General features: G+C 41.8%; 1 protein-coding gene across 3 annotated transcripts in view; it reads right to left on the bottom strand.

The window, feature by feature from the left end:
- The window catches only part of ABLIM3 (actin binding LIM protein family member 3), a 247732-nt gene that overhangs the window by 71622 nt on the left and 159567 nt on the right, over positions 1-16543 (bottom strand). For all 3 annotated transcript variants that reach the window (XM_044280723.1, XM_044280722.1, XM_044280721.1), the window contains exon 3: positions 10034-10217. In XM_044280723.1, the coding sequence (XP_044136658.1) occupies positions 10034-10217 (184 nt within the window). The remainder of the gene's footprint in view (positions 1-10033; positions 10218-16543) is intronic.

Consider the following 16543-nt stretch of genomic DNA (forward strand, 5'->3'; position numbering starts at 1 on the left):
AATTACTGAGCTAAAGAGCTGCCTCAGTTTTATGTGTACTAATAGGAAGGTGGCCATTTTATTTCCCCTAATCATTGCTCCCTAGACAAAACGAGCCATTATAACTAATGAAAGGTATTTGGGAAAATATTCAGTAATTTTATTTATAATTTATACTTATTTTTTTATAAAATGGGGGTACATTTGAAAAGGATGGAATGTCTGATTTATTTTATCTCCTTTTTACATAACGTCATTTATTTCCTGGCTTCCAGGGCATAACATCCCTTTTTCGGAATATACTCCATTCTACAATATCTCTATATACTTGTGACATAGGAGAGTAGATCTTTGTAAGTAATATAAACATACATAGCAGGGTTATCCTTACAACTTAGAATTCAGGAGCAATGCCAACCCCCCCCCCCCCCCCCCCCCCACACACACACACAATTTTATTACTATAATTGGAAACTAATGTAGATTTCTGCAAAAAAATAAAAATTGTAACTAAATCCTTCATCTTCCCTCATCTGCTTACGGTTAAACAACCAGGTTTTGCAAGATGCTTGTAGGGGGTTGCAGAAAGCTTTCATGTCTTCGTACAGGTTCTCTGTAGTATCTAGGACAACCCAGGGGGTCTTGACAGCTGAGCGGTGTTCTGTGGATGTTATCGGGGTTTGATTTCTTTTATGAGAGATGAATGTATGCACAGCTGTTCCACAGAGACCCTTAAAATAGACAGAGCACAGCTGCATTCCCAGCCTCACCCAATTCTGTCTCTCCGAACGGGCTGCTCCCATGTCATGTGAAAAGCACTTTGTGAACTGCTGAGCTACAAATTATCATTAGATGCCTGTATGTACATGGTGGCAAGGACTACTAGGCTGCTAGTATCTGTCTGCCCTACTCACCATGTCATCTCCTCAAGCAGGCCATTAAGGGTCTCTAGAGAGCAATCAGTAGGATGGTAGTACATGCATCTGTTTACTACTATAAGAAATCTATACCCTGTGCTCATCTTCAAATCACTATCTAGGAGTTGGCATCAACTTAGAGGCAGCTGCCGCTTGTTTCACTCAGTACTGTCACCAGATCTCAAGAATGCTTTGCATCCTGCAAATGACAGACATTATAAACTTGTGTCATGCCCAGTTATAATATCTTGTGGTCTGCCATAGCTGTTTTACAAGTGATATAAAGAGGTTGTGCCTCGAAAAATATTCTACAGTTTTCAAACCAGTACCTGGATCTGAATTCTTTAGTAATTTCATGTAACCAGAAATCTTCGCCAGCTGACATAGATTTCTTTTTCAGGAGCACAGGACTTGTTGTGCTAGAATTATTACCTCTTAATAATTCTGGCGCCTATTAAGGCCAGCATAAAAAATGCCACTCTTAATACATTCCCCAGGCAATGTTTTTCAAAATCCAAAAAGCGGTTAGCGGATTTCAAATGCAAAAAAATAAATTTTGACCATCCCATTTGCTTGCATGTAACATTTAAACATAGAATTTATTTTGCTGTACAAAAATGCATTAGAAAAAAGTACTACATTTCCTGGCCTGGTGTTTTTTCCCCCCTGTGTTTATGTGTTATGTGGTTGCGGTGTGGCTTGGAGAAAATATGAAGGTGACCTAAGGGTATTTTTACATAGGGTGTTAAAAACGCAGAGTGTGTTAATATAGCCCAGTGGTAATATCACATAATCATTTAAGATAATAGAGCTGAATAAATGCTAATGTACTGCTTGCAGAATACAGAGCTGTGCAGCGCTCAATATGGTTCGGAAAAACATTCCTACTCATCAATTTGCCCCATGGTAGTAGTTATATAGTCATGATTTCTGTAGCTTTCCCGTCGGATTTCAATACTGTATATCATAGGCCTTCAGGCGGTTGCTTAATATAATATGGAATTGATGCACATTGTGGTTTATTTGTCTAAACCACAACAAAGCTGCTTTATGTAGTGATCCCTGGTCAAAACACATGCTGGTTTTATTGCATTGTTGTCATGATTTGCAGCAAAAACCATAACAAAACTGCCTTGTGCAATCATCCACAAGACCTACAGAAGGACCTCCTATTGCTGAAAGACGTTCATAGATAAGGTCAAATGACCATATGTGTGCAGGTCCTAAAACCAGAGGGAAGAGCAGCAAGGAGGCAGAGAAGGACAGTGTAAACTACTGTGTGTTTTGGGTTTAGTCTGGGGTCTGTATTAGTTTAACAGATCTGGTTCGAGGGTCTTTATTTTGGAGTTTTATCTTGGTTCTGTATTTAAGGAATCTGTTCTGGGTCTGTATTTAAGGGGTCTGATTTAGGGTCTGTGGCCCTGATTTATCATACCTTCACTCCAGAATTCTGGCATCAAAATGTCATAAAAATAGGCTGTTGCCCCTTTTTGCACCTGTGCAAAATTTAAGCAATTGCAGTAAATTTTCCAACTTTTTTTTGCACTTGCACAAAATGTTTTGACTTTTTGCATTCTTACACCACTCACACAAGTTTTGAAATATGGGTGGGGAAGTGGGTGACTTTTTAAAAAGAATCGCAAAAACAGTGCAATTTCACTCAAGGAGGAGGGTGGAGTAGGAAAACTGTTGTAGCTTCTCTAGACAAAAGTGTCAGGTCTAAGATAAGACAAATTTATCAAGTAACATGAGACATTTGATAAAGTACTCTAACGCAGACTTAAGCAAAACTGACTTAAAATTTTCACCTTATGATAAATTCCCCCCTGAATGTATTTAGGAGGTCTGGTCCAGGGACTGTTCTAGGATCTGTGTTTAAAGGGGGTTGATCTGGGAACTGTAGTAGATTAGGGGGTCTGTGGGCTGTATTTGTATAGGGAGTCCACATTTATTCTGGGATCTGGTCTGGGGTCTATATTTATTGGTGTTGTTTATTTGGCTGCAGATAACCATGGTACTAAGAGGCCAAAGATGTTTGGGCAGAAAACTCTGCAGTCATCTGGAGAGGTCGTCATGGTGGTCTGGGCTGGATGGTGAAAGGAAAGAGAATAAAATTCAAGCAGAGAAGACATCACTTGTGGGGATGTGAGGAGTCACTTGTATTTACAGTGCAATTGTAAACCTCTCCTAACATGTCTGTTATAGTAAATACTTGTATTTACAAAAAGTTTATGGGGCTCATTTATGAACTTATATACACCATAGACGTATATCAGTCGACAATTTTGTCGCACGTCATTTTGTGGCAAAATCTGCAACTTTTTCCTGCTCATGCCACTTTTCTAACAGATCAAGAAAAGGGGTTGTGGCGTGGGTGGGGAAGAGGGTGGGCCGGCAGGCCCATCTCATTAATCATTTTCTACACCAGTTTGTGGGGTAAAAAATGGCTTAAAGGGGTTATCCAAGACTATTAAATGCCCCCCCTTATGCCCGGGCCCATCACACTGAATATACTTAAATCGCTCCCCGTGTCACTCCTGGTCCGCTGCTGCTGCTTCTCCCAGTGCACGGATGAAAATATCCGGTGTTGGGGGGGGAGCAGCCAATGGCAGGTGGGGACAGGAAGGAGACTCCCTAGCATACCAGGAGGGGGAGTTCGAGTCCAGACAGAGAGGAGATCTCATGTCTCAGCTCCTACTCTAAGGGACCATATCGCATTCACCCCAGGAAGATACACAAAATTGAGAACATTTCTTCCAAAAGCCTAGACAGCAGTGATCAGCAAAATCACAGCCTCACAGACCCTGCTGCAGGTGAGGGACTACGGCTCAGACACCCATCACCTAGACCTCTTCTAGGCCAGTCAACCAGTCCTCTATAACATTGTGGACACCTATATCCACAATCTCCTGCCAGTAGCATCAATGTCACCTACCAGCTACCATATCTCATTACCTGGTACCTAATATCGCTCAATGTACCACAAGTTATATTTTGCAGTACAGAGAGACTGTTATACATTTACTGCTGGCTTGATTCTTCAAACCAGCTTTCCACTGCAATAATCCCCAGGGAGCAACGGCCTGAGAGTGTAGACCGTGACGCAACACCTCCAGACTGGCTCCTTAGGGGCTCACTGCACTTTTATTAATAAAAATCTGGCACATTAGCTCATGCTTATACTAGTACATTTTCCCCCAGTCGCGAGTTTGGGTTTATTTCTCTAATACATTCTATCATTGTAGTGTGTAACACTCGGAGTGTTACTTCCAGGTCACAGGTAGTTAACCACCATGAGGATGCCGATGCCGTTGTATGATTTTACTTTTGGATCCCCCTTTTGTATTCACGTAATTTTATCTAGTTATTGTTTTTGAATACATTGTTCAGTATCTAGAGCGGCCAGGTAAGTTCAGGGGTGGACATATCATCTATACTTTGAGCTGTTTTAGAACAGGGTTCCATCCACTGTCATTACTCATGTGTGACATGACCTTTGGAATAAAAACGTAGATTGATGTACTCTGCACTAATCTGTATTACCCATATGTTAGCGCTGAAGGATTACTACACAATCGCTTAATAAATGATCACTGACTACTGCCACTCACCGACTGCAACAGCTCAAGAGACTGCACGGACAGTTCATGCAGACAGCTCAGGAGAAGAATCCAAATTTTTTGCTGATTTAACTCTTTCATCTTTAATTTTTGCAGAAAAAGTGTGTGTGTGAGAGAGAAAAACAGTGGGAGGAGAGAAACAGAGAGAGAGAGAGACCAAAATGTGATCCTTTTCGGGGTGATTGAACTAAATTTGACACTCAATTTGGTCAAATCAGACCACTGTTGATCACTATTCAGAAATCATGGCTAGGATCTCACAGTACTTTCTTTTATCAGTTGCAGGTTTAAAAGGACTGTCCCACCTCGCACTCTCGGATATTGTTCCATCTCTGAGACCCGCACCTATCTCTAAAACTGGCCCATGAAAGTGAAGGAGAGCGCACAAGCTTTGCCACCTCTCCATTCGCCTCCATGGGAATTCTGAATAATAGCCAAGCTGGTGCACCCTCGTTCACTTTGGAGTCCCTGTTTTAGAGATAGATCCTGGTGCCAGATGTGAGACCTGCACTTATCATACATTGGTGGCACATCCTAGTGATATACCATCAAAATGTTAGATGGGCCAACCTCTTCATGTCCCTTCCTTCATACTGTGCACCTCTTTATTTGTTATTGTACAAGTGACTGGCTCCTCTCCAGTTACCTAACTCGTTCCTGACAGCCTTACGTATATATATGTTGGCGGCCGACATGCAACGAGTGGGCACCAAATGTGACCATGGCAACTGGAGGCGCAAAGACCCTGAAGCGCGCACTTAAGGGTGTATTCCGGTGCTCCCCTGATCATGGGTATCTTTGCATGCAAAAACGCCTGTACTATTAAAATCTAAAAATATTTAGCCTATACGGCAAACAGCGAATAAACTGAAAATAAAATGTGATTAACACATAATACACACCCCAAAATGGAATCAATGAAAAGTATAGATCGACCCGCAAAAAATGAATCGTCACACAGCTCTGTACACATAAAATAAAAAAAGTGGAGGTAAGAATATGGTAAGGCAAATACAAAATTAAAACACAAAACTATACATGTGGGGTATGGTTGTAATCATACTGACCCAGAAAATGATAGTATCAGGTCAGTTTTACCGCATAGGAAACTCGGAAAAAGAAAAACCCATACCACTAGATTGTATGCTACCGTAAATGGTGGCATTAGAAAGTACAATTTGTCCTGCAAAAAACAAGCCCTCATATGGCTATGTGAATGGAAAAAAAATAAAAGTTACGTTTTTGGGAAGGCTGGGAGTAAAAAACTAAAATATAAAATTTCCCTAAGATGACCGTACACCTTTAGTAGCTGTTGGTTGAATGCTTGTTCAGCCGACAGCTATTCTTCCCGACTCCCCCCCATATATGCCCAGTGTGATATATGTGAGAGTATGTATTCTCAATAAGGAGATGGTAGTAAAAAACTGCCAGTCACCTCTAGCAGTGGCTTATCTCTTGAACCCAGCATTGACACAGTGGTGTAGCGTGGGGGGCGGAATGAGTGATACGTGCAGTGAGTTGCCTACGACACAGTGAGCATATACTGACGAGACATAAGAGCGCCCACCTGGATCTCTCCTGGGCCTCCTAAGCCAGAAGCCACTTCAGAACGGAGCAATTGCAGGCAGAACACAGGCCACAGTCTCTGAACATTGCTGAGCAATGTGTCCCTGCAGCGTTTTTTTTTTTTTTTTTTAAGGGGGAATTTTAGTGAGTGGAACTGGGACTGGGTCCATAATGAAGGATAATTGAGGATTATAAGTGGGAGTTTAAGTGATATTCACAGCAGGCTTAGAGTATTACTAGTAACATTACCAGAATCCATTTAGACCCCCACAGTAGTAATCCTCCTTATTAACTCCATAACAATCAAGTGCTGTACATGTATGGTGCTTGGTGCTGGGTTTTAATCCGAAGCACTGTACATGTATGGTGCCAGATTAAAGCTCCTTCTGGTACCATACATGTTCAGTGCTTCGGATTAATACCCAACACCAAGCGCCACACATTGAGCATTATGCACTAAGGTAAAGGAGAAGACAGAAGTGGTTTATTACTTCTTCTGCCTTCTTTGCTTAATACATAGGGTTCAATCGTCAATGAGAGCTATGCAGGGAATAGAGGACATGGCTATGTCGCATCCTCTAGTGCAGGTATGCTCAACCTGCGGCCCTCCAGCTGTTGCAAAACTTCAACTCCCAGCATGCCTGAACAGCATACAGCTATCAGCCTACAGCGGGGCATTGTGGGAGTTGTAGTTTTACAACAGCTGGAGGGCCGCAGGTTGAGCATGCCTGCTCTAGTGGATCCCGCGGCATGGGCGGATTGGATAGAGACCTTACAGGGAAATTTCCCGGTGGACCAATGCCCATGGGGCCACCAGAGCTCACCTAACTGCTTCCAGATGGGTACATAATGATCTGATGCTCTCAGCATTAAGTAATTATGCACCTGGCTAACAGCCACACGTGCTCTCCTGAACTCAACTGTATCACTGTCCTCAGGACAGTGATACAGTTGAGCACTTTAGTGAGCATGGTTGCATTTTCTGCTGCACTGTGGAATTTGCTTCTGTTAAGGCAATATTTTGTGCTGCACTACAGTACTTCAGGCCCTGCCTACCTCTTTTGGCCCTGCCTACTTGTGTTGCCCCGCCTTCTATAAATTTGGACCCGACTACAACATTGAGCCACTTTTAAATTTTTTGTTTCCAGGGCCACCTTAAAGGCTATGTGCACCGAGGCAATTTTTTTTATGATTGTATTTTACTCATTTTGGGCTAAAAATAATTTTTTAAAATATTAAAAATATTGAGCCGTTCTGTCACAAAGGGTTAACTGTTTGTCTAGCTGTGTGAATCCAACTTTTTATTTTCACTTTGAGTTAGTCATTTTATAAACCTTGTCTCTAGATTACTGAAAGGTCATAAACACTTATTTAAAGGCCCCTTCCTTCCTCACAAGCGCCTGCTCGTCAGTGAAGGAGAGCACTGTATTTACACACAGTGATCTCCTCTGCAGTATGCCGAGGAGTGATCACTTGCTCGTCCCCATACAGACTTGCTGTTTGTTGGCAGCAGAGGCTGTTGACACAACATGACTTGCTGAAAGCAAACGTTTTTAGTGACCGGGCAATCAGCGGCACTTTTTTACACTGCCAGATAATCGCTAATGAACATTCCTATGAACATTTGTTAGCAATCATCTGACTGAGAGTTAGCCCGTGTAAAGGGGCCTTAAGCCACATTCTTATCAGTAAGTGATACAAATTGAGCATTAATGAGTGTTTATAAGATCAGAGATCAGAGATAAGGAGCCCCTCCGCTAAGTTGCCTGATGGAACAGAGTGAAAATTCAGATCCTGCTAATAGATAGGTGCATCCACAGGTTAGGGGGTGCAACACTTGGCTTGCCCCAGATGCTGGCAACCCAGGCCCCAGGCGCTCGCAACACACAACCCCCCGCTGTGTTGAAATTCAACATCACAAATCTTTTAAGATTCCTGCATTCACAAAACATAATGGGAACTTGGTCAGTTTTGGCCAACTTTGCTTTAATGTGTAGGGGCCTTGACATTATCCCTTCTGGAAACTGGCCGAATCAACATATTGCTGAGAAATATTATATCTACCAACAGAACATAGCTTCATGGTTTTCACTTCGTTTTCTGCAGAGTCCATCACAAAAACAATTCTTTATGACTGTATATGAGATGGTTTAAAGAGGTACAATTCTGAAGACATGTAAGGATGCCTTAGTACCTGTAATACGGCCATGTGCATGAGGACTAAGGATGTGTTCACGTTACATTTTTATCCCCGGTTTAATGTATACACATGATTTATCTATTAAACACATGCCCATACAGTGGCATCCATCACCATAGGGTTCCATTGTAAAAAAACATGTATCAGTAATTGTACAGTACACATTTTTTGCTGGATGGAGAAGCATAGTGTTGTACACTTTCGCATCCTTTTTTCTATAAAGTATATATATATAAAGTATGAGACAAAAACGTTATGCAAAAAGCCCCTAAGACTGCATGATATACAGTACCACCATTTAATACTTTCTTATTTAACCCCTTCAGCCACCGTGACGCACTTGTACGTCATAGTGGTCGAGGGAATGTATGGAGTGGGCTCTGCCTTCCAATGGGAACCCCATGGCCTGGGGCCTGCTGAAGGTGGCTGAATCCCAGTCACCATAGGCAGCTAAAAGTTAGTTATTAAAAGTTCAAACCACCACTCTTTTCCCAATTTTACATATAAAAAAATTAACAATTAAAAGATAAACATAACAGGTATCGCCGCATCCAAAAATGTCTGAACTATTAAAATATAAAAATATTTTTCATGTGCTGTGTACGCTGTAATGGAAAATAAAAACATGTGATTCGCCATTTTTTTGTCCTCTTATCCCCCCAAAAAATTGCGGAACAGTGATCAAAAAGTTGTATGTATCCTACCAATAAAATTTACAGTTTGTCCTGCAAAAAGAAGCCCTCATACAGCTTTGTAAACAGAAATATATAAGGTTACAAAGTTTTACATTTTTTTTTAAGGAAGTATAAAAAAAAATCCAATTTGGTATCACCTTAATTGTATTGAGCTGCAGAATATGGATAACATGTCATTTTTAGCGCACAGTGAATACCGTAATATCAAAACCCCAAAAACCTTGTCGGAATTTTGTTTTGTTTTTCAATTTCACTCCACAAAGATTTTTTTTTTCCTGTTTTTCAATACAAGACATGGTGCCATTAAAAAAATACAACTTATTCTGCTAAATAAACCCTGATATGGCTATATGAATGGACAATTTAAAAAAAAGTTATGACTATTGGAATGTGGGGATGGAAAAACGAAAATGAAAAATTGGGCCTGGTACTTAAAGGGGCTGTCCCACAAAACATTCTACGGTTTTCAAACCAGCATCTGGATCTGAATACGTTTGTAATTGCATGTAATTAAACATTTAGCATAGCTACTGAGTTATTCAATAAAATCATTTAGTATAGCTCCACCTGCTCTTTGTGTTTTTTTTCTTATCTCTTTGACCTGCTCACTGAGAAGGCTGCACATGCTCAGTTTCATCCTTCATCTGTCTCCTGAGCTGTGATAGGGAGATCATGGACACGCCCCCTGAGCTGTGATAGGGAGAGCATGGACACGCCCCCTTAGCTGCAGCAGAAAAGAGACACTCCCCCTGAGCTGTCAGCTGGATATAAATCTAGCAGAGCAATGAGTGGGAAGATCTCTGGATCCATGTGAGGTACAGGGCTGGTTCTAGCTTTGTTAGAAAGGTATTGCCATGTACTTTCATACTCTACATTATTCATGGGATAACCCCTTTAAAGGGTTGAATTTTAATAACATCAGCAACTTCATAAATCAGACTGAAATTCACTCTGTGCCTTTTTTAAGGCAAAATATTATTATATTATAGCAACTGCCTTGCTATAGCCTTTCATAGTCCCTTTGTAGGTATGCATGTAACGGTGTATACAATTTACCTGCACATATTGCATACAAAGCATTTCGGATGATATGTTCGTCCAAGCGCTGAAATGACTTCTCCTGTAATGAAATCTCTGCAGCTGTCACACCGGGTCCCATAGAGTTGCTGGTAATCGCGTGTGCAGATATACTCTCCATTCTTAAAGAAGAAGCCAGACTGGGCCAGATCACAGCCACACACTGTAACAAAAGAAAGACTGAGCTTAGAAAAGCTGCATGCAAACCTAGAAAATGTATTCATTGAAAGAAGTTCCACTACGATGAGCCAATTTCTTTCACAAAAAGAAAATAAATCTTCCTTGGAGTCTGTAACCAATCGATAATAGCAGTAATCGCACTTGTTCTGCCCCAATCATAATTCACTTCCAGGAAATGATTTATCTGGGTCTTTAACATGCATGAAATATGCATGATATATTGACTGTGCCGGCTAGACTAATGCAATACAAGCATTCCAACCAAAACAGTGACTATGGCAGGCGCATGTCATTTTGCATAAAATGTGTGCTACATTATAGAGAATGATAATAATAGTTTGCTCATGGTGCATTAAGATGTAATATCCATGGGGAAGCTAAAGATTTTCAATGAGAAGAGGATTTCGATACCAACTACCGGTAACATGCAGACCTTTATACCCAGAAAGAAATATGCGCATATCAACAACATTACAAGTGCTAATGGCAAGCGCCAGAGGGGAAAAGATGGCACTGAAGACTGGATAGCCATTTCATTTTTTTGTTATTTTTTTGTGACAAATACATATACAGCACTGTGTACAAACAGTACAGGATTAAAATTTCACTATTATATTGTCAAGGCATAACAATATTATATTGCCACAGCATAGCTATAATAAACATGGCATTATGGGCATAAGCAGTACTTTGCAGTGGCACTTTACAGCTAAGCTGGGCTATATTGGCTATGTGACACTGACAGATTAGGCATTTTTAACTGTTTTTGTAAAGTTTTTTAGTGGCAATGTCTATCTTTTTTTGTGCATATTCTTGATTAGAAGGCTAGAAATGAATAAATTAAACAGCAATAAAAGAGACATTTTAAAACACTATGAAGAATGTATCAAAAGATATATATTTTTTACAAACGTTTAAATGCAGTGTAATCTGTAAATGGCATGTTATAGAGCAGAAGAAACTGAGCAGATTCTCTGTGTAAGGGTGTATGCATAGATAGCTGTCAGTCACTGATAGCTGTACACAGGAGAGGTGTTATCAGTGATTGATAGCATTCTCTGTGTAAGTGTGTATATAGAGATAGCTGTCAGTCACTGATAGCTGTACAGAGGGTGGTATCAGTGATTGACTGCATTCTCTGTGTAAGTGTGTATACATAGATAGCTGTCAGTCACTGTTGACACAGGGGAGGTGATTATCAGAGATTGATAGCATTCTCTGTGTAAGTGTGTATACAGAGATAGCTGTCAGTCACTTATAGTTGAACTTGGGAGAAGTGTTATCAGTGATTGATAGCATTCTCTGTGTAAGTGTGTATACAGAGCTAGCTGTCAGTCACTGGTGTGTATAAATAGATAGCTGTTAGTCAGTGATAGCTGTATAACAGGGGAGGTGTTAGTAGTGATTCATAGAAGCATTCTCTGTGTAAGTGTGTATACATAGATAGCTGTCAGTCATTGATAGCTGTACAGAGGGTGGTATCAGTGATTGATAGCATTCTCTGTGTAAGTGTGTATACAGAGATAGCTGTCAGTCACTGATAGTTGGACACAGGGGGAGGTGTTATTAGTGATTGATAGCATTCTCTGTGTAAGTGTGTATACAGAGATAGCTGTCAGTCACTTATAGTTGAACTTGGGAGAAGTGTTATCAGTGATTGATAGCATTCTCTGTGTAAGTGTGTATACAGAGCTAGCTGTCAGTCACTGGTGTGTATAAATAGATAGCTGTTAGTCAGTGATAGCTGTACACAGGGGAGGTGTTAGTAGTGATTCATAGAAGCATTCTCTGTGTAAGTGTGTATACATAGATAGGCTGTCACTGATAGTTGTACACGCGGGAAGTGTTATAAGACATTTAAAACATTCTCTGTGTAAGTGTGTATACATAGATAGCTGTCAGTCACTGATAGCTGTACACAGTGGAGGTGATTATCAGTTATTGATAGCAATCTTTGTGTAAGTGTTTATACATAGACAGATGACAGTCATCATCATCAGTTGTACATGGAGGTGTTACAGTGATTAATAGCATTATCCGTGTAAGTGTGTATACAGAGATAACTGTCAATCACTGTCCTAAAAGAGCAGACACTTAAATGTATATTTTTTATATTGTTATATATTTTTTATGTGATGTTGCCATATCAACTAGTTAAGGAAATGGATTGGCAAATGGTTGTCAGGAACAAGGTTAACCACCCTGTTTCTCCCCTCCTGGTAGGAGTGGGCTGGTCCTGTTTCCTGTTAGGAGGGGAAGTTACTGTCCAGACGGGGACAATTGGAAGCACACTGCAGAGTTCCTGCTCCTAATGGTCCATTTACACGTCCGTTGTTTCTTTCCTGATCTGTTCCGTTTTTTTGCGGAACAGATCTGGACCAGTTGCGTACCCATTCATTTTCAATGGGTCCTGAAAAAAATCGGACAGCACAAATTCGGGATATAGAAAAATACTGACGTGTGAATGTAGCCTAAGAAGGATTCTCCAGAGAGAACAACCAACAATAATACCCAAGTAAATCCTTGAGAAGACAAAGAACAGACTGGCCAGCTGAGACCAGCATATAAATACACTGCTGTAGGCTGAGGGACTACTGCTAAGACACCCATCACCCAAACTACTAGGCCAGTACAATACTAGTACTAAATGGCAGCCATCCAACCTACCTCCATAATCTTTACTGGTGCCTGAAAATTGCACTTGGAAATAGCTGCTATTGAAAGTAACATTTTACACTTAGTAAAAAAAAAAAGACTTCTACAATTACATCTGGCCTCATCCTTCAAAACTACATTTTCACTGCACTGATTCCCAGGGAGCAACGGCCTAAGTTAATAAACAGTGACAAAACACTTCATCAGGACCACTATCACACCCATCCTCTGCATCGTCTCCTCCAGGGTGTGCTGCAAATCCTGCTCTATAACATGCTTTCTGCAGATTGCACTGCATTTCGTGGTGACAGGTCCTCTTTAAAAACACAAAGTGTGTGTGAAGTAGGCCTTATACTGTTTGATTAGCACTGTATTACACTGGAAAATACTAAGTGTTGTACTCCTGCGACTGCACAAAGAGTGTGGTGAACAGAACATCACGTCCCATCACTGTTTAAAGCCATCTTTTACTTTTATTGTAGAGTTATCTCTATCTTGTACACCAGAATCCTGAAATATGACTAGGCTGTAGTGCAACTCTCAAAGGGTTAAAAGAAAAATGCTTTCCAATCAATAAAAGCGTATAAGGCATATAATGCCTAGTGATATAGATGAGATTGCAGCTGAAAGGCCACCTCGTGCGGCCATAAAATAAGAATCCTGTAATGTACAGATCCTAAGATTAGTGCTTACCAGGTGATGGTGTAGCTGTAATGTCTAGGTATACTCTCTACCAGCTCCATCAATGTGCCATGTACCGCCTGTATCAAAGAAACCTGGATCCACAGCAAGTCGAATATTAAGCTTTTGTTCTCGATCAATCCCACTCTGAGTGTAATTGAATCAATCTCAACTTGTAATGTAATTCCTTCGCTGGAAAAATCATTGAGACGTTGCCGACTATGATGATAATGTTAGAGATAAAATGATAATGCTTTTAATTGACCATTATTGCAATAATGACTGGTACATTCATCATGTCCCTGGTAGTGCTAAAGTATGGTATTTGCCAACTGTCCTGGTATTTGTGGAGCTGTCCCATGAAATGAATTGCAACAGAAGGCAGCTTTATGCAATCATGCCTGAAGAGGGGAATTTCTGGCTTTTTTAGGGCGTTACAAACGTCCTACAATTTGGGGTTCAAATTTTAGTATAGGAGTAGGAAGTAACCCCGACCCCCACTCTGCCCACAAGCTTTACCCTGATAAAAGTGGTAGTACTCACTAAAACCACTGCATTTTTCCCTCATTAAAGGGGTTACGACCACCCTGCCATCCAGCAGTGGTGGTCATGCTTGCACAATATAGGAAAAAGTACCAGCCTTTCTGGTGGCCGGGACAGTAGGAGTGTGCATAGGCATGGAGGCACAGCAGCTCCCATTCTGGCCACTTTGTATATGTTCTGCAGAGGTGGTCTCAACCCCTGGATATGAGCAGTGTATAATGTAATGGAAAAATGAATCCAGTCAACAAAGGAGGTAATATGGACAATCACAGTACATTAGTAAGTGCCTTGTATTAACTCTCCACATGATGAATGCCATTTGCTGAAGTGACACGACAGTTTAATCACTTCCTGACCACCCATATGCTATAAACGTCCTGGGGGTCGGGATTTATCTCTGAATGGATGCTTTAGGGCTCTTTCACATCTGCGTTCTTTTCTTCCGGCATAGAGTTCCGTCGTCGGGGCTCTATGCCGGAAGAATCCTGATCAGTTTTATCCTAATGCATTCTGAATGGAGTGAAATCCGTTCAGGATGCATCAGGATGTCTTCAGTTCCGGAACGGAACGTTTTTTGGCCGGAGAAAATACCGCAGCATGCTGCGCTTTGTGCTCCGGCCAAAAATCCTGAAGACTTGCCGCAAGGCCGGGTCCGGAATTAATGCCCATTGAAAGGCATTGATCCGGATCCGGCCTTAAGCTAAACGTCGTTTCGGCGCATTGCCGGATCCGACGTTTAGCATTTTCTGAATGGTTACCATGGCTGCCAGGGCGCTTAAGTCCTGGCAGCCATGGTAAAGTGTAGCGGGGAGCGGGGGAGCAGTATACTTACCGTCCGTCAGTGCGGCTCCTGGGGCGCTCCAGAGTAACGTCAGGGCGCCCCACGCGCATGGATGACGTGATCACATGGCACGTCATCCATGCGCCTGGGGCGCTCTGACGTCACTCTGGAGCGCCCCGGGAGCCGCACGGACTGTAAGTATACCGCTCCCCCGCTCCCCGCTCCTACTATGGCAACCAGGACTTTACTAGCGTCCTGGCTGCCATAGTAACACTGAACGCATTTTGAAGACGGATCTGTCTTCAAATGCTTTCAGTACACTTGCGTGTAATTCCGGCAAGTGGAGTACACGCCAGATCCGGACAACGCAAGTGTGAAAGAGGCCTTAGAACAGGGGTGCACAACTTTTTTTGGTCTGGAGGCCACATTGTCACATCGCACTATTTCAAGGGGCCGCCAAAAAATGTGCTTGTTTGCTATTACACAAGCTAATGCAAAGTGACTGGGGAGGAATGATCACTACCAGTCATTCCTTCCTCATTCACTTCTATCGATTATCATTAGCCGATCCCTGATTACACGGGGAGATGTGCTGGCGATAATTGTACATCTTTCATCCTGATAAAATCTGCAAATCAGCCGACAAACGAGTGATTCCTTGTTTATCAGCTGATCAGCGGCGCGATTATACCGGCCAGATATCAGGAATGAGCGTTCCTATGAACACTTGTTCCCAGTAATTGTCCTGAATATTGTGCCGTGTAACAGGGACTTAGAGATATTTTGGTAAAAAATGATTTCTAAAATGTTCCTGCAGCTTAGGCCTGAAACAGAAGATTCATACTTTCCTGTTCCCCGTCGCTCCCGCTGTCTCCATCTTCTGGTTCTGGCGCTGTTTACATCCGGATGGCTATGGGCATAGCCACTTGTACCTCTCCAGCCAGTAAACTGGCTTCAGGGGTGATGTGGCCACAAGCAGCGTTTCACCGCTGAAGCCAGTCATTTGCTGGAGAGCTGCTCCTGGACCGGAAGATGGAGACATCAAGAGCAGCACGAAGCAGGAAAGTAGGAATCTTCTGTGTCAGGGGCCATGCTGCAGGAACTTGTTAAAAATCATTTTAACTAGGAAACTGCTTTAAGTGGCGACTTTCCTTCCTGCCTCCTATTCACAAATGAGCGCTTTACTTCACTGCAGATGACGGTGCTCACTGATTATTACCATCTTCTGCACCCCCTGATATACTGTAGGTGCCCTGCAATAACCACTAAGCACTATCCCTGAGTTCGCACGCACACGGCCATTGTTTTAGTCTGCATCTGAGCTGCATATTTTTTTACGTGGCTTGGATTCACTTCAACAGGGCCCCAAAAGATGCAGACAACGCTCCGTGTGCTGTCTGCATCCGTTACTCCGGTCTGCAAAATGCAGAACACACATGGCTGGTGTCCTGCGGACAACAAGAAAAGGTACGGTCGTGTGTATGAGGCTTTACTTGCTGGGAAAGCACTTATTAGTTAACCCTTTAATGACCAGTAACTTTTTTGTGATTTAGCACACGTGGTTCAAACACTTGTAACTTTTTTATTTTTTGGACGACCAAATTAAGTTTTTCAGCTTTTTATTACATAACACAGGGCTTTTTAATATA

The sequence above is a fragment of the Bufo gargarizans genome, chromosome 2 (genome assembly GCF_014858855.1).
Source record: "Bufo gargarizans isolate SCDJY-AF-19 chromosome 2, ASM1485885v1, whole genome shotgun sequence".
Taxonomy (NCBI): Eukaryota; Metazoa; Chordata; class Amphibia; order Anura; family Bufonidae; genus Bufo; species Bufo gargarizans.